This window comes from Hemicordylus capensis, chromosome 6 (genome assembly GCF_027244095.1).
Source record: "Hemicordylus capensis ecotype Gifberg chromosome 6, rHemCap1.1.pri, whole genome shotgun sequence".
NCBI classification, from domain to species: domain Eukaryota; kingdom Metazoa; phylum Chordata; class Lepidosauria; order Squamata; family Cordylidae; genus Hemicordylus; species Hemicordylus capensis.
This window is the reverse complement of record NC_069662.1, coordinates 134055072-134078347: the sequence shown is the minus strand read 5'-3', so window position 1 is coordinate 134078347 and position 23276 is coordinate 134055072. Positions and strand designations below refer to the sequence as shown.

Genomic DNA, 23276 nt, shown 5'->3' with positions numbered 1-23276 from the left:
TTCCTACAACCGTGTGAATCACCAGGCTCGGCTGCGATCCCGTTTTAAAGCCGCAGGAATAAAACCTGCTCCCTGCATTCTAAAAAATCTGTTAATTGCTACCACACTTGGTTTTACTGAGTCAGCTACCATTCTCATATGTGCCACTTTCCCAGTATTTCGTTGAAAAACCACCCCAAGATAATGAAGTTATCCATAAAGTTACAAGGACAGTTCTGGACAAACTTAGTGTAATAACTGTTATGTTGAGTATATTTTGTGAATAATTATCTTTAATATATAAAAAGTAGGGCTTCTAACAGAAATGTATTTATCTGTTGTATATAAAGGTTGGTGAAATCTGGGGTGAAGTTTGTGCTGAGCTTAAAAAAGAAAAGTTCTACAGACCAGTCACTGCTGATCAGGAAGCATTGCAAGATATTACTGAAGCATTTGAAAATGTTGGAATGATGGTTCTCTCCCTCCAGAATGAAATGCTGGAAAGCAAGCAATACCAGGAACTTTGGGAGGAAGAAAAAAGCTATGCTAAGGTAAGCAAACAAGCAAATTATGTGAGTGAAGTCCAGTTTTTTAGATAAAATCCCTGGTAACATCTATGAATAAGAATTCTTATTTCTTTAGAAGCCAAAAAATGTTAGGTTCTTTCCAATAGGGTCTATACTCAGAACACCTATATTCACCTGTGCTGGGGACAGAGGTGTGGTGGGGAGCCATTGGCAGGTGTGGTGTGAGATGCACAAGCACTGGTGCCTGCAGTACAACCAGAGTATCTGCTGTATGAACTTGGCCCTGCTCTGAAGTACAAAATATCACTTACAGGTTGAACAATGCCAGTGAAATACACTTCTGAATTAAGTGGGAGAGCTTTTAAAATTCTCCATATTCTCTTTCACATGCTAGATTCAATTTCTCCATAAGCAGAAGGAGATGGTAAATAAATCTTGGGAAAATTTATTGATCCGTACATCAAATTATGAGGCTTTAAAGGTAAGAAAGTTGTTCAACAGGTTTTTTTTTGGGGGGGGAGGTGGTGATATTGTCCTCCAATTCTTTGTTGAACAGGGGTTCCTAGACTTTTCAAACAAGTGTATCCCTTCTGTTGCAAACCTCGAGGTCAGGTACTCCATAGACATTGTATGTGTGTGCGTGCACAAATATACATGTTAAAAATATGAGACAGGCTACTCCAGTTACTGAATTACGGCCAGACTAAGTTATTCATAAACTGAATAACTGCTGAAATTAATGGGTGTATTCATTTTCATTTCCCGTGACACTCTATGGATGTGAAAGCTGGACTTTGAAGAAGCAAGATAGGAAAAGTATTGACACTTTTGAACTTAGGTGCTGGAGAAGACTTTTGAGGATACCATGGACAGCCAGGAAAACAAACAAATGGGTCATAGAACAAATCAATCCAGAATTTTCACTCAAGGCACAAATGACCAGGCTCAAACTATCACATTATGCGAAGACCTAGCTCCTTTGAGAAGTCCATAATGCTGGGAAAAGTCGAAGGCAAGAGAAGAAGAGGATGACCAGCAGCAAGGTGGAGGGACTCAATTACTACAGCAATGAATGCACCACTGAGAGACCTTAAAGGCCAAGCTGAAGACAGATCATCCTGGAGAGAATCTATCTATGTGGTCGCTAAGAGTCGACACCAACTTGATGGCACTTAATCAATCAATGCATTTCAATGGGAGTTCTCAGTACTAATTTCCTGAGCCTGTCAGTCAGGCTGAGGGGAGGGGTGCGCTCCAGCCCACCAGGAGCAGAGGAGGTGAGCTGCAGGGCCTCTCCCTCCTGTCTCACCTTCTGGAGCAGTCACATCGCTCAGGACGCATCAGCTTCAAGCCAGCAGATGGGGATCAAATAGTGACATTTACAGCATAGGGAGGTAGGAGGATTCTGAGTACCCCTTGGGAGCCCTTCAAGTATCTCGAGGGGTACTAGTACCCCTTGTTAAGACCCCCTGAATAAAGAGATCTAGTGCTGCTGTAATGTTGTGTTCTTGATCCAGACATCAAATTGAGTCCTTAAGGGTAAGGAAGTTGTTCAGAAGTTTGTTTTAGGAATGATATTACCCTCTCAATTTCTTGTTCAAGCTGTTGAATAAAGAGATGTAAAGCCCAGCCTGGGTTAGGCTGCTCGTGTGCAGCACCAGGATCCACATGGATCCTGGCACTGCCTGCCTAGCCCCACTTTTAAACCTGGCCTCTAACCAAGGTTAAGCACGCAAGCACACCCAGGATTGTGTGCCTGCTTGGGCTGCTTGCAGCCCAAGTGCACACAGAGACAGGCGCCTAGAGTGCCTGTCTCATGGGGGTATCCCCCAATGCACTGCACTCATTGTGTGGTGCATTGTGGGATACATGGCTTCCGGAGATCCACACTGCATGCAGCAGCACAGATTGTGGGAGCATGGTCTGAACTTCCCACCAATGTAGAGGAATCATTCGGGGAGAAGGTAAGTTTAGCACAGCCTTCCCTTTCCTGCCCTCCCCACCTCCTGATTGTGTGAATACCCTTCTAATATTGTTATAAAACACTACTGATATTTTTTTTCATCACTTATACTCCCAAGGTAAGTAGAATTAGAAATGGCACTTTGAGGATAGGCTCAACTGCACAAGCAAGGGACGTGCCCAACAGATGTCTAAAATATTTTCCTAAGGATTCCTTCAGTTTCCGCCACAGGAAATATTCGGTTGTTTCAAAGCTTGCATACAAGAAGCTTTCATGTATAACATGTTCCTTGTTTGTTTATGTAGTTAATCTCTTTCTTGTAATTTTGGCTCAGGACAGATAAGATAACAGAACAATGTACAGTTTGAACCATCCTTATGTATCTTTGGCACAGTAGGCCGTTGCATTAGCAGAAGTTAAAAACTGTGGATGTAAAAAGAGAAATTTGACTGTGATGTGCTCTGTGTCCCTCACTCTGAACAATACTTTTTTGAAATATTTACAGAGAGCAAACAGACTCCAAGAAAAATCCATTGAAGAATCTAGAACAAAGGAAAGACAACATAATGCAACATTCCATCCAACTGAAATTAAAGGCCTGAATATAACTGTAAGTCACAATTGGTAATGTTAAATCAAAATTAAAGTAATAAAAACTGTTGGGGGTTTATGATTATTTCCCTTTCCCTTTGGGGAAAGTACAAAGTATTATAGTAGAGTGCTGGGGAAAGCATCCATCCTAGTTACAGTGTGGAGTCTAGTTGTTGCTGCTATTTAAGGAACATGCATGGAGATCACTGCAGAGTCTTAAGTTACCTAACTAGTTTATTGGTGAAATAATTAGGATAGGAAAGACCTAATCCTCTCTGATAGCCACTTAATGAGTAGGTAGGTAGGTAGGTAAGGAGAGAGAGAGAGGTGTTTCAGTTTTCTCTCAAAGAGTAAGAAGAGGACTACCTTGACTCAGGAAGTACCTGAGGAGTCAAAGCAGGGGTCACAGAGTACAGGCAAGCAGGGACAGGTAAGGAGACCCTCACTAACTACCTCTACTACTAATGCCCCTTGTGGTTATTGGGATAGTCAGTACAAAAGGCCCATGTCCCTGGACCTCCAACAAAAACATGCTACAAATGTCTATTTAAGGTTGCAGACCCTGAGGATGACCATGCAAAACCTTTGTTTTAAATTACCACCCAACAAATATTCTGTAAGTGTTGTATTCAACATCATATCACTAGCTGAGTTTTTCCAACAAATCATCAGAGTGTTGGGATGCTGAAGTCTGATTCTGTCATACTGGTGGAAATGTTTGTCTTAAGTTCGCTGGTATTCTGCAATTTCTCTGATAGCTTATTTGTAAGGGGAAATAAGCAGCATCTAAATGACATTTTACCACTAGAGTGAAGAAAAGAAGAAGAGAGATACAGAAGGAAGCACAAACAGAAGAGCAGAACTGTTTGTGTTGTATACAAACTAGTGTGAGTGGAAGGAAGCTTGCAGAAGAGAACTTTCCTGCCCCCTCTTCAACACTGCAGCCTTCTGTACCTCCCCTTGAAAAGCTAAGGCTGCCCCAGAGGTTCTAGAGACCCTTGGGAACAAAGCAGGCAGCGCAGGACTGGAGAATTTGCCAAAAATTAAGTGAAGTGCCTCACAGAAGTAGAGCTCAGGCCATGTGCCCCCACATTCTCTAGGCCACTTGATTTCTAAACCCAAGGGTACCTGAACCCAGGGAGCAGCAGTAGGGAGGAATAGAAGGCAAAATCCCCCTTTGTACACTCTCTTCTCCTTGCACATGTTTGGACATAACCCAAGATTTTTTTCCCCCTGCACCCATGAGCAGTGTTCCCTCTGATAGGGATTCCCAGATGTTGTTGACGATAACTCCCAGAATCCCCAGCTGCAATGGCCTTTGCTTGGGGATTATGGGAGTTGTAGTCAATAACACCTGGGAATCCCTGTTAGAGGAGAACACTGCACAGGAGCATGTAGGGGAAGATGGTATGTGCCTCAGCCATTACTTATTTCCTTTCATATGCTACACTTTCTCATAATACATGACTGAAACATCAGATTTCTTTTCAGGCCATGGCTATACAAATACCTCTTTCTACAAGAAAAAATGCTGGTTAATCATAACCTGAGGCATAAGTTTATGATGTGCATTTCTCAGTGCCTTCAGTAGCAATGTAAATCTCTAGCAACCAAGAGCATAGGTGTATAAATGAGATGTATACATGTATGGTTTATAAACGTATAAATCATAAAGTCGGTAAGTTTCCTTTAAGCAGCTATTTTGAAAGAAGACGTGAGAACTTCAGAATGTCTCTCTTTCTGTGACTGGTCGGAAACAGGACTTGTGACTGTGCTCTTGTTTTGTTTTGTCAGAATCCTGTGCAATCTGTGTTGTTTTTCCAGGTTGCACCCGGTCGCCTAGCAACAGTGGAAAGTTCCTCTGCTGAACTGACCAGAGGGCCACTCACTGACACAGAGCTTGCACTCAAAAAGTTCCCTATTCGTGAAGGAGCCTTTAAAAAAGTTGAAGAAGTTTAAGCAATTGATTTGTTTTAAAAAGATTCCGTATCTGTACAATAAACATTATCCAGTACTGCTCCAGACAGCACTCTATATATATTTTTAGTTAATTTATATACATATTTTCAGCACCTGAATACTGTTTGTATCACACTGGTGAAATGTATCATTACAGGCGTACCTCATTATTTGTGGGGGTTCTGTTCCTTGCCTACAACCGTGAGCAATGAAACCGCGAATAACGAGTCATTGCGCCTATGGGAATTGGGGGGTTAGGTTTCCCGGAGGGTCAAAAATCATGGTAGAAACAGCCAAGTTTCCAAAAGGGTGAAATAAAGTTCCCTACCGTGCTTTGCAGGCCTCCAACTATCCAGCGTTGCCATCCAGAAATCCAATGTCTTCTATTTTTCTGTGATTTTTCACAGGAAAATAAGGGGTTTTAAAACTCCCTTTCACAAAATAGCGCCAGGAAATTAATTCTGAGGCCATTTCTGGCCATCTCCAAATTGCAGCTATTTATTTATTTGATTGATTGATTGATTGATTGATTGATTGATTGATTTCTGTACCACCCTTCCAAAAATGGAAGATGCAAAATCAACCCTCTTTTCCCCATTTCCCCCCTGTGTATGTATGCCAAGGTCAGGTGTCCATTATCCAACCATGGATACGCGAAACCATGGATAACGAACCCACGTAAAGCGAGGTCTGGCTGTACTTTATAGATAAAAATATATATTTGCTCTAGAAATAATGTAGACATCATCATGCTGAATACATTCAGTACTCCACAAAGACTGATTGTGTCTAATCATTGTACAGTTGAGCCAGTTTAGGGTCTGTTGCCATTGAGCACTTACATAAATGCATATAGCTTTGTGTATTATCATGACATTTACACTGACATACATTTTCAGCATCAAGGGAAGAAAACAACCACTCAGGATATAAAGCAAAAGTGGCAACGGTAATCACTGTCATAATCCAGTAATTGCTCTGAAATGAGGTGAATAGGAGCAGTCCTGGAACATTGACAGGCTGTAGGCAGACTATAAACCTTAAATAAACATGCTGTGGCTGATTCATACATTACCATGACATGCATCTTAATTCCTTTTCTAACACACACACTGGGATGAAAATCAAGAAGAGTAATGGAGGAAGCAGACCTAACTTTCAGGAAAACCTATGACCAATATGAACTGCAGATGATATTGCTGCAGTGAAAGACGGATATTTGTAAGACAGATACTTGTAACTTCTCTTATTAGAGCAGAGGATGTAATCGTCAGACAAAATGAGCAATAATGATTTGAAATACTGGCCAGGAACACAGCTCCATTTAAGAATGGAAGATTTTAATGTGGGTGGTGGCTGCTCCTTGGGAATGGGTGGGGTAAAATTTCAGTTTACCCCACCGATGAGGTGAGGTCCATCAATGGCTACTAGTCTGGTGGCTGTGGGCCATCTCCAGCCTCAGAGGCACGATGCCTCTCAATACCAGTTGCAAAGGAGCAACAACAGGAGTGTGGGCATGCACATACCTCTTGCCTGTGGGCTCCCCAGGGCATCTGGTGGGCCACTGTGTGAAACAGGATGCTGGACTAGATGGGCCTTGTGCGTGATACCACAGGGCTGTTCTTATGTTCTTATGTTCATTCCCAAGGAGCAGCCACCACCCACATTGAAATCTTCAATTCTTAAAGCATTAACTGTACACAAATATACAGTTATTAATTATTTTTAAATTAAATATACATACCGACCTCTGGCTATAATGTCTGTTATAGCTATATATACATATTTTGTGCACGTGATGTTTATCTTTTGAGTATTATCTTCCAGCCATGCCCCTTGTTGCTAACTAGTTAATTTAATCAGTTTGGGAGGAGTGTGCGGGTGGGGAAAGAGAATAAAGGAAGCAAAGGAAGGGGTGACAGTTAGTAGAATAATGTAGCAAGTAAAAGCAATTTTGTGTTCCATTCTAGTGAGAAAAACTTAAGCACATTCTTATATCCCCCACTGCAATCAACAAAATATGAACATGCGTAACTTGGGCTGGATTGTGCTCTGGGTTGTTTGGAAAAGATGGATTGGTGCTTTGAACGAAATGGTTTGCAATCTAAGCCCTATTCACACATTATATTCAACACAGAAGAAGTCTGTATACTGTGTGCATATGTACAGATGTGTAACACGTACAGATAGGAAAATAGGAACATAGGAAATTGCCATATACTGAGTCAGACCATTGGTCTATCTAGTTCAGTATTGTCTTCCCAGACTGACAGCAGTGCAGGCAGGAATCTCTCTCAGCCCTATCTTGGAGAAGCCGGGGAGGGAACTTGAAACCTTCTGCTCTTCCCAGAGTGGCTTCATCCCCTGAGGGGAATATCTTGCAGTGCTCACACATCAAGTCTCCCATTCATATGCAACCAGGGCAGACCCTGCTTAGCTATGGGGACAAGTCATGCTTGCTACCACAAGACCAGCTCTCCTCTCCGGAGACCAGTTCTCCTCTCCGGATGAATAACACATACAGTTATTCGCACATTACGTTCAATTTGCGTGTTCAGTTTACATACAGTGGTACACTTTCTATCTGTACCCTGATTTTGAAGGGGATCTGAAGCCAGGTTCATTTTGTACAGTTATTCACACAAAAATATATATACAGTATATGTACAGTGTTATGGGAAAACTGATTTAATCTCATAGAATTGGGGGGGGGGGTTTGCTACAGTTACTGATGGTACACAATGGCATTATTGTGCTGCAAGGTTGGTCATGTGCAGAAGAGGGAAAGAATGTATCTTTTTAATGGCCCATGACTGGTTATTGGGGTGTATGTTGGAGCATTGGGATTTGTGCATTTTTGGATCCTATTGCTTGCATGATTGATAAGGTTGCTGCTTATATACTCTGTATCCACCCATAATTGGGGCTCTCAGCTCCAAGTTGATTGCCCGGCATGTCGTGATCAATAAAGCTTTGAATCTGTTGGAACGGTGTGGCCCCTGATTACTAAAAAACCTCTAGGAGCTATTTTTCTCCTACAACAGCCACTTGTACATATGTGCAACATAAGGTCTAAGTAGCTCTCTGAACATCCCCAGCACAGCATCCCCCCAGTGGCTGTTGCTAGTGTCTATCTTATGTTTCTTTTTTAGATTGTGAGCCCTTTGGGGACATGGAGCCATTTTATTTATATCTATGTAAACCACTTTGGATACTTTTTGTTGAAAAGCAGTATATAAATATTTGTCGTATTTGTATTTGTTGGCATGTTCAAATGTATTCCACTGTGCTGTCCTTTCTTCACAAACCAGCCCCCTTTCTGCAGGGCTCATAAGCTGCACACCTCCTAGCTTATTGTTTGGTGCACATAGGAGGTAGGTTTAGGATGGTCCTGAGCAGTGGGGCAGGAACACTTAGGGCAGAAGGGATTTACCAAACGTCTTCCCAGCAGCTCCCTCCCTGTGTCTTTAGCAGCCACCTGACAGGCAGAAATGGAGCGCTTGAAACTTTTCCATATGACTGCATAAATATGCCAGGAGAGAGTCACGCAAATAAATTTTGAGCCCCCGGTTTCTTCGGGTGAGAGGGAGCCCTGGGGGGCCGAATCGGCTGCCCACACGATTGCTGGCTCCAAGATGCAGCCGGCGGGGACTGGAGAGCTCAGGGGCCGCACAGCCCCCGCAAGCCCCAGTATGCGCTGCGTGAGCGCGCAGGGCATACTGGGGAGACCCCCGAGCAGGGAGGCGGCTTTTCACCTCCCAGCTGGGGGTCTACTCATGCATAGGTGCAGCGTGAAGGCGCGGCGCGGCTACTCACGATTGTAAAAAGCAGGTCTGTGGAGCGCTCGCTCAGCAAACCTGCTTTTTACCAGGGGTTCCAGAGCGGGTTACCCGCTCTAGAACCACTGGGCTCGCAGCTGAGCCCGGTGGTTCTGACGATTAACAAAAATCGGGCTAGGCTCTCCTAGCCCGATTTTTGTTAATCGTGAGAATAGCCCCTTTGTCTGTCAGTCAGATAATAAGGCACTTTATTTATTTGCTTGCTTGCTTGCTTGCTTGCTTGCTTGCTTGCTTGATTTCTAAAGGCACATTAGTTGGCATCCCCAATCTAATACCTTTTCATTTATTTCATTCTAAAACAAGGACTGCCCTGACACTGGGATTTCCATTCAAAAATAATATTTTAAAAAACCACCCCAAAACGCAAACTTCTATCTTAAGGCTATTATTTAATGTACAAGTACTCTAGCTGAATACTGAAGCATTCTGTTTCAGAATGTACAAGATCTATATTACATGTCCATACTGTTTTTTGTACAAAACTTCAGGTGTGATTCATTTGTGTATGTCTGGGTTTAAAAAATAATATGAGGGAAATCCCTTGTGCCCCATTCAAAAACATGAGAAATTCTGCAGAACACCCAGAGGAGAGGCTCAGCGGTACAGCACATGCATTATATGGAGAAGGTCCTAGGTTCAAATCCTAGCAGAAAGACTCCCGTCTGAAACTCTGGAGAGTCACTGCAAGTGAAAATACACAATACTGAGTTAGATAGACCAATGGTTTGACTCAGTATATAGCAGTTTTCCTGGGCTCCATTATTTAATCTTCTTGAACTCTGATGTACCAAGCAGAATTTGTTGATATACAGTACTGTAAATGATGGTGATTGGCAACATACTTAGTAGCATCGCTCACTGATTCTAATGTCATAAAATGTTGTGACTACAGATATGCTCCAGCCATTATCAAAATTCCTTTATATCTTTATGGCTGCCTTCACACAAGCACAGTGATCCAAGTTAAAAAGTTAACCAGAATCACTGAGCCCTGCAGAGCTGATTGTGAAAACCCACAATTTCCAAGCAATTCTGGCCAAACTTCATTTAACCAGGATAAATAACCAGGATCAGATCCTGGTTAAATGTGGTTTAACCATAGCAGTTTAACCAGGATTGCCTGGAAACTCTGGGTTCTCACCAGCAGCTCTGCAAGGCTCGGTGATCTTGGTCAAAGAGTTTACAAGGATCGCCATGATTGTGTGAGCACAGTTTCTTGGGAGCCTACTCCTTTTTTGTCAGCCTGAAAGAACTAAACAGAGATGTGATGAGGTAGTCACATGTATTTTGTGCATGTGTCTGCCCCACTCACTTATAAAGCAAGGGGGTGTTACACTTTACACAAAAAAGGAGTGAACATAGGAGCATAGGAAGCTGCCATATACTGAGTCAGACCATTGGTCTATCTAGCTCAGTATTGTCTTCACAGACTGACAGCAGTGCAGACAGGAATCTCTCTCAGCCCTATCTTAGATATGCCAGGGAGGGAACTTGGAACCCTCTGCTCTTCCCAGAGCAGCGGCTCCATCCCCTGAGTGGAATATCTTACAGTGCTTGCATGTCTAGTCTCCCATTCATATGCAACCAGGGTGGACCCTGCTTAGCTAAGGGGACAAGTCATGCTTGCTACCACAAGACCAGCTCTCCTCTCGTGCACAGAGGAAGGAAGAGAACCCTTCCCACACCCCGACTATCTTGCTGCATAGCATACTGCAGAGCATTTCTTCCCTGTTCTCTTAGGGTATCGGAGCTGAGCTGGGGAGAAAATACTTCAAGTAGTGGGATGCAGTGATACAAGGCAGGGCAGGGGCAGTTTTAACTCGCCCTCCTACAAATGCTCCTTTTCTGTGTGAAGAATAGACATCCTCACCTTCACCTTTTATGTGAATGGGACAGGCAGACATACAGCTGCCCTGTCATGACTGGTTTGGCGCAAAGGCAAAGGAATCAGTGTCGGCACAGTCTGTTCCATAACAATGAAATGGAAGTTTACAACCAATTATGCTCTAGAATTCCTCAAAAATCATCAGCTGTTTGCTTAGTAGTATACTCCGTCTTTAACAGTATGAATGCCACAGAGTGGCTGCAAAATGCACATGAAGCTGTAGGCGTAGGAGTAGCCACCATTCTTTTCTGTGAACAAGGCAATGACCAGCCTAGGCAATATAGAATTCCTGTGTGGTGAGGAAACCCTTTTCTTCATAACAGAAAACAGGGAAATTTTGCATGCACACAATCTTGGATTGCGTCCTAAAGGTTCAATATAGTACATGTGTGCTGTGTTTACATGTAAATACAAATCAACAAGAATAAGATCGGATCAACAGTCCTTGCTGGATAGAAAAATAGTTTAATTTCTGATACCAAGCAGTGATCAAATTCAAAGTGTAGAGACTGCACAGAAAATGACATCAAGCATAATTTCTTCCTTGGGGTTTACAAAGCTTTTCTTTTCTTCCACGTCATAAAAATGAAATCATCTCACAAGATACTGTATAAAAGATGCCAGTTACCACTGCACCATGATTTGTTAACCTATAAAAATATATTGGGTTTCCATTGCATTTGGCACTTTTAAAAATGAGAAAAACTTTTTCCCCAACAACAACCAAAGGGGGAAAAAAGAAAAAAGAAAGATGAATGGTCTGCAAAAATATAATGCTAGTTTAAAACACGTAGATTTACCTGAGAGAAGACAGGTAACTGATGACTCAAAATACATAAAGCATTGGCAGTGAGAATATTGGTACATTGCAGGGCCGGCCTGCTAAACGAGGCCAGATGAGGCAGTGGCCTCAGGGGGCAGACTGGAGGAGGCAGCAAATTAGTCTCTTCCACCATCTCCAACCACTTCACAGCCCCGCTCCCTTCAAACCTCACCTGGCAGCAGCACACACTAGCTACTACCACCACCACCTCCTCCCTCTCACGCTTCTCCTAATGGAGAAGTAACAGAGCAGCAGGAAGCGCCTTTAAATTACGTCCTGCTGCTCCATGCTGCACCTCTACTAGAGATGTGCAAAATGATTTGAGCTCAAAATGGGCCACTTTGAATGATTCAGGATCAAAACAAAATACCCTTAAAATAAAGGGCCTGTTTCCAGCTCAAAACAAAACAGCCCCATTTTGACTTGAAACATTTCAAGTGTTTTGAGTGTTTCAAGCACCATTTTGAGGCCTGTTTTGCTGGGGAGAGCTAATCTACCAATTGGGGTTGGTGAGTAGAATTGTCCTCCGAGGTGGGCCAACGCTCTAAGTCCTGAGCAGAGGGCTAGTCTACCTGCTGACCCCAATTGGTGGACCAGCACTTCCCTGGTAGACCAGCTCTCCCAGAAAACTGGTTATAAATAAGAGTAGGCTGTGATGCCATCATTCTTGTTTGGGGAAAGCTGGTCTACCAATTGGGGTTGTTAGATAGACTAGCCCTCTGCTTCGGACTTAGCACATTGGCCCACCTGGGACTGGTCTACTGGTAGACCCACCATATGAGATGAGTAGACCAGGCCTCCGCCCTGCACTAACCTCCGCCTCACCAAAGCCAATTGGTAGATCAGCTCTTCCTGGAAAAACAGGCCTCAAAATGGCATTGAGAACACTTAAACATTTCAAGGTTGATTCATCGGAACAGCCAGCATGGCCACTGTTTCAACAAATATATTTGAAGATTTTGCTATTCGTTTTGCATTCGAAAAGAATAGCATAATCCATGTTGTGCACATCTCTTCCCTTTACCTTTTGAAAAGAAGATTGAGGGGTAGGAAGGAATTGGGAGGGTTGTGCATGGTGTGCTTTGCACACTGTGGGTGTAGGGGAAGCAGCTTACCATGCTGCCTCAGTCTCTGGGGACTTGATACATTGATAGACAATGTTGGCAATTGTGTGACATGAACTTAACAAATTAGAAGACAGTAGGAAAAAGATCACAAGAAATAGTTCTCAAAACATCAACAGTAGAGGATCTGCTTTATGAAAAACAGACCAGCTTCCTTCAATTTGGGGTCATCTTCCTGAGGTGTCTTCTATATGCTTGCCTCTTTGCCCTACCATTGAGGTTTGTGAAACCTGCAGAGATAGGAAAGAAAACTGGTTATAAATAAGACTAGGCTGTGATGCCATCATTCTTGTTTGCTCGGCTGCGTGTCAAAATTCACCTGTGAAGTATGAATTCTGCCCCTATAAAAAGTGGAAAAATATAACTGCCTTTTGCTATGCAGCAAATAGGGCAGTGAGCTGGCCAACTGAACACAGATCTGGTATTCTTGTTTAAAAGCAAGGACAGTGGGTTCCATGCTAAGTCATAAATTAAATATACACATCAAGGATGGTTTCCTCTGTTTGTTTGAAACAAAATGACATGAAAAGAACATTTTGATGCTAGTGGCTAGCATTTTGTTGCTAGTGACTTTTTTTTGACAAAAAGAAAATGATGCATAGAAAATTACCTTCTTTGGTTTTCTGTGAATAGGTAGAAGAAGTCAATGGAGACATTAATTGTCTTCTGCCCAGTCCATGAGATCTTGAGAGCACACAGTCGATATACATATTCCAGAAGTTCTGAGATAGATCATTGAAGACATCATTATGCTTGGGGTTAGAAGACTCTTTCAGGAACATCATGAATTCCCAGAGAGCAATAACTGTGCTTTCTACCCTGAGTTTCTTCATTTCCACCAGCCTAAGAGAGGAGACTTCCCAACACTGGTGATCAATCACACCCAAACTGGCAGGGGCTTCTTTTAGATATTCTAGATTGCCATAAACAAAATTCACCATCAACAGACAGCCCAACTGAAGATACCATCTTCTTTTGCATATGGATTCCATGTCACACAGAGGTACCTGAAAGCAATACAGAGAGATATGACTTTGTCCTTTCCCTTGTCCTCTATTTTATAGCTTTGGAACATACACTCAAGCAATCTTTGTATAGCTAATTTCCCTTAGGCTAAAGAGTGGGGAAGTTGTTGGCACCTTGATCCCTCAGCTGCTCCTCTACGTCAGCTAAGTCAGCAACAATCTAGAACAAAAGAAAGAGAACTAACAACAGTCTCAAAGCAACTTCTCCATTTTCATTGTAAGGGTCATCCAATGAAACTGATTGGCAAGAGATTTAGGAGGGAGAAAAGGAAGGACTTCTTCACACTGTGTATCACTAATCTAAGGAATTCCATGGGCAGAACATACACTTTGCATTTAGAAGTGCAGACTGCACATGCCTCTCTGTACATAATATCTATTTCATTAAACTGTTAAATTTGATATGTCGGCGATGCAATGTGCATAATAACTCCTCAACTCTCAACAAAAAGAGCCTTTATTGCACAAAAAGAAAAACTAAAAGTTGGTATATATAAATAAAACATTTTGCTGTAACACACCATCCTCCGTTAGGCAAACAAATGAGCACAGATAAAACCTCCTCCATTCCCCAGTTGTTAAATTCCTTAGACATGATAACACTCAGTTCCATGACTGGCAGAGAGATAATGAGCGAGGGGTGAGGGGAGAGAATGGGAATCACCTGATGCTTTTTAAAGGCTAATAAAACTTAAGCCAGTGCCTCTTGAGTATTAATGTCAGATCTCAATTTCTCTATAAATAATGCTTCCTTTATTTTCCTCCTTTGTAGGTTCCTTTCAATCCCCTGTTAAACTGTTAATATTCCTTATTCAACTCTACTGCCTTGTCCTTGCATACCACAAGTCGTTGGAAGCCTACTCTGTGAAGAGCAGATGCAGCTTGAGGAGGTGAGCAAGTTTTTCTAAACAGAGTAACATCTATCCTTTCCCCCCTTCAAACTAACTAATAGGAGGATGAGAGCTTTTGAGGGGCTGGTTTCTCTTTAAGGGACAAGTCCTAGTCTGTCTGTGTGTTATTTGCCAGGGCTAGCAAACTCCAGTGTTTTTGTTTGTCCCTGCCTGGAGGGGGTAGAGTCAGCTAGGGCTGGGGGAGGCCCCACATTCCTTTGACATTCCTTTGACTCACATCCTATGTCTCAGTTGGAAGCCTACTCTCTACATAAGAGGTGAAGGCCCGAGAGCATAGTGAACAGAGCATAGCGGACAGGGATAGTAAACAGGATGTTGGAGTTTTGCAGGAGTTTAGTGGGAAGTGTGCAGGGGAGCCTGGAACAAGCCTCAGTGATCACAAGGAGCCCAGTGGAGTAAATACAAATCCCTCCCTCATATTCTTCAGAAAGGCTGTTTGGACTGTTAAATAGCTGAGCATTACAGCTGAGACCTATCCTTCAAATAAACTATCTATAAATGCTGTAAACAGCCAACAAAACCACTATGAAGATAGAAAGTCAGAAGGGGAGGGGGCACTTCCCAGTGTATTGCACAGAGTGCCACATGGTTGTGTGCTAGGTGCAAGGAGCTCCTGGCTCTCAGGGAACAGATTCATTCCCTTGAGACCAAGATGGTGGATCTTGAGAAGCTCAGAGAGACAGTGAGGCATGCGGACAAGACCTTTAGGGATGTGGTAGAGGCATCCCACTCCAGGGCTGATAGCTCCTCTGCTGTCAGGGAGAATGAAGGTCTTGGGTAAGGAGGACATCAGTCTGAGGAAAAGGGGAATGCTTCTTTAGAAGGGACCCCTTCCGTGGATGATGAGCCCATATCCTCTCGCACAGGGGATCCTCCTCCAGAAGGTGGGTGCCTCCTTGTAGTGGGTGATTCGATCATTAGAGGTATAGAGAGATGGGTTTGTGACCCATGTGTTGACTGGACAATGACTTGCATGCCTGGTGCAAAGACTGCGGGAATAGCCGACAGGAGCTGGGTGCCTTGGAGGAGGAGTAGCACTGTATGTTAAAGATGGGATAAAATCTAATAAGCTAAAAAACCTAGGTGGGCTGGAGTCCTCCACAGAAACCCTGTGGGTGACAATACAAGGCCTGAAAGGAAATGTACTACTGGGGATGTGCTATCGCCCTCCAGATCAAAATGCTGACAGTGATTGGGAGTTGCAGGAGCAAATCAGGGAGGCGTCAAGGAAAGGCAGGGCTGTAATAATGGGTAACTTCAATTATCCACACATAGACTGGGCAAATTCACAGTCAGGTAATGACAGAGAGGTCAAATTTCTAGATATGCTGAATGACTGTGCCTAGAACAGTTGGTCTTGGAAACAACCAGAGAGAAGGCGACCTTGGACTTAATTCTGAGTGGCACCCAGGACCTGGTGTGGGATGTCAGTGTCATTGACTCTTCAGGGAACAGTGACCATAGTGTGATCAAATTCAACATACATGTGGGGAGAGAATCACCAATGAAGTCTAACATAGACATTTGGAATTTCAGAAGAGGAAACTTCTCCAAAATTATTTTACATTTTATATCCCACTCTTCCTCCAAGGAGCCCAGAGCAGTGTACTACATACTTATGTTTCTCCTCACAACATCCCGTGTGAAGTAGGTTAAGCTGAGAGTGAAGTGACTGGCCCAGAGTCACCCAGCAAGTATCATGGCTGAATGGGGATTTGAACTCAGGTTTCCCCAGTCCTAATCTAGCACTCTAACCACTAAACCACACTGGCTGGGAGTATGAGGAGTATGAGGAAATGAGGAGTATGGTGAAAAGAAAGCTGAAAGGGAAATCAAGAGAGTCACTTTGCTCCAGAATGCATGGAGTTTACTCAAAACCACAATACTAGAAGCCCAGTTAGATTGTATACCCCAAAGGAGGAAAGGTACCACAAAGTCCAGGAGGATGCCAGCATTACTAACAGGTAGAAGAGAACAGAAAGAAACACAAACTCTGGCAAAAGAAATCAAGGTGACAATAAGGGAGGTGAAAAGAGAGAGAGAGTTTGAGGAACATTTAGCTAAAAGCATCAAGAAGAATAACAAAAACTTCTTTAAATACATCAGAAGCAGAAAACCTGCCAGAGAGGCAGTTGGACCCTTAGACAATAAGGGAATGAAAGGGATTATTGAGGAGGATATGGAGGCTGCAGAGAAGCTAAATGAGTTCTTTTAATCTGACTTCACGGCAGAGGATACTGAGCATATACCTGTTCCTGAACCAGGCTTTTGGGGGATGGAGGCTAAAGAACTGAGTCAGATAGAAGTGACAAGAGATGATGTTCTAAGCTGTCTGGAAAAACTAAAAACTAACAAATCACCAGGGCTGGATGGCATCCATCCAAGAGTCCTCAAAGAACTCAAATGTGAAATTACCAACCTCCTTGCTAAAATATATAACTTATCCCTGCAATCAGGCTCTGTACCAGAGGACTGAAAAGTAGCAAATGTAACACCGATTTTCAAAAAGGGATCCAGGGTGATCCAGGAAACTACAGGCCGTTTAGCTTAATGTCCATTCCAGGCAAGCTGATGGAAAGCATCCTCAAGGATAAAATTGTTAAGCACACAGAAGAACAGGCCCTGCTGGAAGAGAACCAGCATGGCTTCTGCAAAGGTAAATCTTGCTTCACAAATCTTTTGGAGTTCTTTCAGAGTGCAAACAAGTGTGTGGATCAAGGTGATCCAGTTGACCTAGTATACCTGGACTTCCAAAAAGCTTTCAATAAAGTTCCTCATCAAAGACTCCTGAGGAAAATTAGCAATCATGGGATAAGGGAACAAGTACATGTGTAGATTGCTAACTGGTTGAAAGATAGGAAACAGAGGGTAGGTGTAAATTGATAGTTTTCACAATGGAGGGAAGTAAGAAGTGGGGTCCCCCAGGGATCTGAACTGGGACTGGTGCTTTTTAATTTATTCATAAATGATCTAGAAGTAGGGGTAAGCAGCAAGGTGGCCAGATTTGCAGATATTACCAAACTCTTTAGGGTAGTGAAATCCAAAACGGATTATGAGGAGCTCCAAAAAAAGGATCTCTCCAAATTGGGGGAGTGGGTGACAAAGTGGCAAATGTGGTTCAGTGTTGGCAAGTGTAAAGTGATGCACATTGGGATGAAAAACCCCAGCTTCAAGTACAGCCACTGGAGGGATGCTGTGCTAGGAATGGATAGGGCCAGTTGCTCTCCCCCTGCTAAATATAAGAGAATCACCACTTTGATCACCTTGATCACAACTGATCACCTTCAACACAAACTGAAAACCAGTAATACTCTGGTAGTCTTCCTTCCAGCCTCATGCACTTTTCTAATAAGGAAGATTTATGCTGATCACACATTGGGTGGCTTCATATGACTGCCAGCAAGTCTGTGAGTAGAGGACATATCAGTAAAATGTCAGCAACTGAGAGTGTGCACTCCTGGCAGGCGTGACATCCAAGTCCACCCAAGTAGAGTTCCCAAGATTCTCTGCCTGACATTCTTCCAACCTCTGCCCAATGTTTGTAATCAAGATTGGAAGTTGGGCAGAGAATGTCATGTGAATGTTGGGCGGAGACCGTAGGAACCAGACTTGGTTGGCCAGGTTTGGGCAACACCCTCACCAGGAGCATGCACTCTCCATTGCCAACATTTTACCAACAAGCCCCACCCCACTTATAGACTCATGGGTGGTTGTGTGAAACCACCCAGTGGAAGAGGTTTGGAGGCAGCCATGTTAAAGGCCAAGGTCAGCCTACTATTTCACAAGTTGACCCGGCCGTTGACAGAGAAGCTTAGCTGGGTGGGAAAGTTCCCAGGACATCTGGAGTTCAACTTGTTTTTGTTCCATAAGCTATCAGGAGTGGACCACCTTAACTGGCCCATTGCAGCAACAGAGACATGCAGGCAGGAAAACACCTGTTTCTTCAGCAGGTTATGATCTGGCCATGACAATGATGTCTTCCTGAGAGACCCAATCACCCTAGTTATAGGACAATGCAAACTCCAGAGAATGCCCTGCCACGTGTGAATGGGCCCTGTCTCAGAGAAATACATTGTCCTTCAAGTCCTATGCCAGCTCTGAAGATCCAGCACAATAATTCTGCATGACTTGATCTCTGTGACAATGAGCCCTTTCTCACAAGCAGTGAGAAGGGCATGAGGGTGGGCTGCAAGGAAGGCAGGTTAAACCCACCTTCCCCGCAGATGATTGATCTGCCACTGCTGGGTGTGCTCCCTACACTCCCAGACGATTCCCTGTTGGCCAAGGTAGTGGCAGCGGGGGCAGGGATGTGCTGTCCCAGCCCCCAGAGTGCCCATAGTGCACTGCACGTGTGAATGGTGCATCATAGGGATCCCCCCTCCCATCCCCAAGCTCTTCGTAGTTTGTCAGCTGTGGTTGCAAGCAGTCGCGGCTGACACACAACCAGGAAGATGAGATCAGGAAAGCACTCGCTCTCCTAACTTCGTTTTAAAGGGAGGCTCGGTAAGCGGGTTTGACGCCACGGTGCCGCTGAGATTGGCCGATCCCAGCGGTTCAGATGTGCATGCAAAACTGGGCTGGGCTTCCTTAGCCTGGCTTTGCACGCATGTGTGAAGAGCCTCCTTGTACGCCATTCATTCAACAGGTGAGTTGGCAGTCCACAGACTGCAGTTCCGGCAACCCCAGTTACAGTGGATGCTCTGGAGTGCTGGAGTGGAAATTGCTGCTAGGTTGCGGCCAGCTTACATGTTCCAATACACATACGCACGGGCAATTCCAGGGAGCAAAAGAGTTACATGTGAATCAGCTATTAGCTCCCCAACAATCTCCATCTCCAGCTCTTAGCCAGCCTTTTCCCGATTGTTATTTGAACATGATGTTATTTCAAAAGATTACACTCAGCTGTACACAATTAAATGACAAGGTACTCTGTGCTCTCTGCTTGTCCCCAATTAGCATTATTAATAAGAGTGACTCTAACATTGTAACCATGTAGCCCAATCCTACCATGTATTTTTAGAAGTTCCATCTTTGTATTCGGTAGAGTGGAACCTACTCACAGGTAGGTAGATAGATAGATAGATATATAACACTGCAGCCAAGCAGGACAAGGCTATGCTCCATTTAAGATGGCCACCCTAAACTGGAGCATGCACTGGTTTGAACTAGTTTGGATGCTCTAAACTAACAGTAAGACATTATGTGAAAACAGACAACTGGACATAGAAATTCAATTATCATTTCCCTTTTGTCTTTGAAAAAAACAAAATTAGCTTTGGTTTGTTCCTCACCCCCACCTCCAGCATCTGGGAATCAATGATATACTGCTGGGGTGCTGAATCCTGGGTCCCCAGACAATGATGTTGGACTACAACTCCCATCTCCTCAGCCAAAGCCTATACTGGCTGGGGATGATGGGAGTTGTAGTCCAATGATGTTTGGGGACCCAAGTCTGAGAACCCTTGATATACTGCCTTTGAACATGGAAGTTTTCCATTCTTTGCCGCCAAAGTCAATAACAACAATGTTTACCATTTACATAGTACTCTTTGCGTGTATGCTTTCACTCTTTGAGTGAATACTTCACATACATGATCTCCATAATGTATATAATGTCATGCAAGGTGTGCTAATGCTATCTCCATTCTTGCAGATGCTGAGAAAACAGTAGGCTGTTTAAGGTTACCTAGAGTGTTCTTGACTGTGGTGAGAGTAGAACCAGGACCTTCTTCTCTTGCTACAAGAATAGAGTTCCTCCACACAAGTAAAAGTAGCTGGGGTGCTGGTCTTGTGGTAGCAGGCTTGAACTGTCCCCTTTGCTAAGCAGGGTCTGCCCTAGTTTGCATTTGAATGGGAGACCATATGTGTGAGCACTGTAAAAGATTCCCCTCAGGGGATGGGGCTGCTCTGGGAAGAGCATCTGTATGCTTGCATGTAGAAGGTTCCAGATTCCCTCCCTGGCAGCATCTCCAGATAGGGCTGAGAAAAACTCCTGCCTGCAATCTTGGAGAAGCCGCTGCCGCTAGTCTGTGTAGACAATACTGAGCTAGATGGACCAATGGTCTGACTTGGTATATGGCAGCTTCCTATGTTCAGAAGCCTTAAATTTAAAACTATTTGATTAATACTTCTGGCATAGGGTAGATCATACAGATTAATTGGTACACACAGAATAATTGCAAATATTGGACCAATATGACCTGTAAATAGCACGTATTTAACAACCTTGCGGTGGAGAGCTGGTCTTGTGGTAGCAAGCATGCTAAGCAGGGTTTGCCTTGGTTTGCATTTGGGTGAGTGACTACATGTGAATACTGTCTGCTTTAAGATATTCCCCTTAGAGGATGGGGCTGAAGCTCAGTGGTAGAGCATCTGCTTAGCACGTAGCAGGTCTGAGATTCAATCTCCTGTTAGGGTCTGGAGAGACTCCTGCCTGAAGCCTTAGAGAACAGTTGCCAGTCAGTGTCATACTGAGCTAGATGGACCAATGGTCTGACTCAGTATAAGGCAACTTCCTAGGTTCCTGAGCTTATCAATTTGATTTATTCATACTCTTTTCTCCCCTGTACTGTTATTTCAAAATACATTCAGTTATTTTATTTTATTTTGGTCATTTGTTCTTGCTGGCATCTAAAACAGTATTAATTGCATCAGTTCCATGAGAAGTAGGCAAGCTTTCAAGTTTTCCAGAACACTTCTTCAGGCTGAATCTTAAGCAAAACAAAGGGAGGATGGAAACAAAGTTGTGTGTGATGGAAAAGCTGTGAGGTCTGCAATTTGTTTTACTTGCTGTAGGTCTTAGGGCTTTTCTATCACACCTAACTTTGTCGCCCTGTCCTGCCACTGCTTTGTTTTGCTTAAAATCCAGTCTGATTAAGAGTTCTGGATAACTTGAAAGCTTACTACTTTGTGATATTTTAGTTGATCATAATCAAGATACCCTACTTTGACATTTAGATTTGTCTCAAATGGACCAATACAGTTAAGTATGCTGGTCCATTTTAAAAATGAATCCAAAAGCTAAAGTAGTCTTTTTTTTTTTCTTTTGCACATGAAACTGTCAAAAATAGCAGTTAACAACAATTTTTGTCAGTTCCATCTACATTGCAAATATATACCTTCCTCAAAATTCTGTTGCTTCAAAAACTGCTTTCCACAAAGCCTGCAAATGCATGAAAACGCCAGTCAATGTGCTTTTTGTTGTTTGGCTATCAAACACCAAAAGCAATGAAGTTCTGGAATCAGGCTGGTTAAATGAAATATGTTTTTAAAAGAAATGGTTTGCTTTAGCAAAGCAGCAATGTAAAAAAAAAATCTTACTTACTGAGTTACGGTCTTGAGTGCAAATATTCAGGCACAGGAAGCTATGTTGATCGGCCCCTTGGAGAAAGAGAAATAAAGTATTCAGCTGGTTCCCAAGGACCAGAATTCTGGAGCTGGATGCTGCTGCTGCTGCTGCTGCTTTAGAGTTCTGGAATTGTACAATGCAGAGGAAGACACAGAGAGCAGCATTAACTCAATCAAATGAAAAGGAGAGGAGAGGGGCTATAAATCCCATAACCCCGCCTTTGTCCACATCATCTTCTCTGAATCAATCTGATAGCTTTCTCTCATCCTATTGAAAATATGTATAAGCTTATCCAGTCACTCACGGGGTACTTGTCCTGCTAAGGAAAATGATGTTTTGAAGTACAATGATGCACTTTTGAGTTCTGCTAGAACTTGATAGAGTCTGTACTGACTGGTACTGACAAACCTTTGCGTGAAATCAAAGATCTATACAGAACATTCCTTCAACAAGAACAAAAGCTAGTTATTTATTTAAACTATTTACGATATTCATCCGAATGGAAGATTACTCTGAATTTAAGATGACCCCCTCCCACACACACACTTTTAAAAAAAAAGTTAAATGTGTATTTACCTGAAAGGAAGAGGACACTCAATTTAAGATGACCCCACAATTTCAAACATCAAATAATGGGGGGCGGGGGCTAGTCTTGGATTCAGATAAATATGGTATATGCTGCCTTTCTGCCAAATGGCATTCAAGGTGACCTATAAAAGCATTATTAAGAAGACAAACCTCATTAAATGTTAAACATGCTTGTTTTTTTTTTTTTTTAAAAAAGCAGCTACAGATAGGAATAAAGAGAAAGAAAGCAGTAATTCAGTAACGTAGCCACTAGAGAGACAATTCCACAGGCCAAACTGGGTACAAATATGAGGGTTGTCCTCACTACTATAAACTGGGTAGGACAAGCATCCTTCAAACTTCATAAGTTGTGCATGTGCCCGATGTTTGATTGTGTGAGCATAAAAACCTAGGTAGGAGGTGAGGAGAGTGATCATGTGGAAGCCTCACACTGGGTAGGAAGCAGTGTTCCCTCTAACAGGGGTTCCCAGATGTTGTTGATGACTACAACCCCCACAATCCCCAAGCAAAGGCTATTGCAGCTAGGGATGCTGGGAGTTGTAGTTAGCAACATCTGGGAATCCCTGTTAGAGGGAACACTGGTAGGAAGGCTTTTCCTCCCACCTCATTAAATAGCTGGGTACAGATACTGGGTAGGACAGCGGTGCCCTACTCAGCACAGGAGTCCCACACAATCACTCTCCCTGCCTGCTGCCTAGGCTTTTACTCACACAA

At 43.2% G+C, this 23276-nt stretch overlaps 2 protein-coding genes across 6 annotated transcripts in view; one reads left to right on the top strand and one right to left on the bottom strand.

Moving 5' to 3' along the window:
* The window catches only part of CFAP69 (cilia and flagella associated protein 69), a 39007-nt gene extending 33923 nt beyond the window's left edge, over positions 1-5084 (top strand). For 4 of the 5 annotated variants that reach the window (XM_053259004.1, XM_053259006.1, XM_053259005.1 and 1 more), the window contains 4 exons: positions 330-530; positions 901-987; positions 2975-3079; positions 4855-5084. In XM_053259004.1, coding sequence (XP_053114979.1) covers positions 330-530; positions 901-987; positions 2975-3079; positions 4855-5019 — 558 coding nt within the window. In that variant the 3' untranslated portion in view covers positions 5020-5084. The remainder of the gene's footprint in view (positions 1-329; positions 531-900; positions 988-2974; positions 3080-4854) is intronic. The other variant, XM_053259007.1, reaches the window with a different exon arrangement.
* Positions 5085-12807: 7723 nt separating this feature from the next.
* FAM237B (family with sequence similarity 237 member B) lies at positions 12808-22020 on the bottom strand. Its single transcript, XM_053259008.1, has 3 exons — positions 21951-22020; positions 13301-13697; positions 12808-12920 (listed from the first exon to the last, which is right to left on the bottom strand). Exons 2-3 carry the CDS (start codon positions 13680-13682, stop codon positions 12847-12849), a joined length of 456 nt encoding a protein of 151 aa, XP_053114983.1. The 5' UTR covers positions 13683-13697; positions 21951-22020; the 3' UTR covers positions 12808-12846.
* Between the last annotated feature and the right edge of the window lie 1256 nt (positions 22021-23276).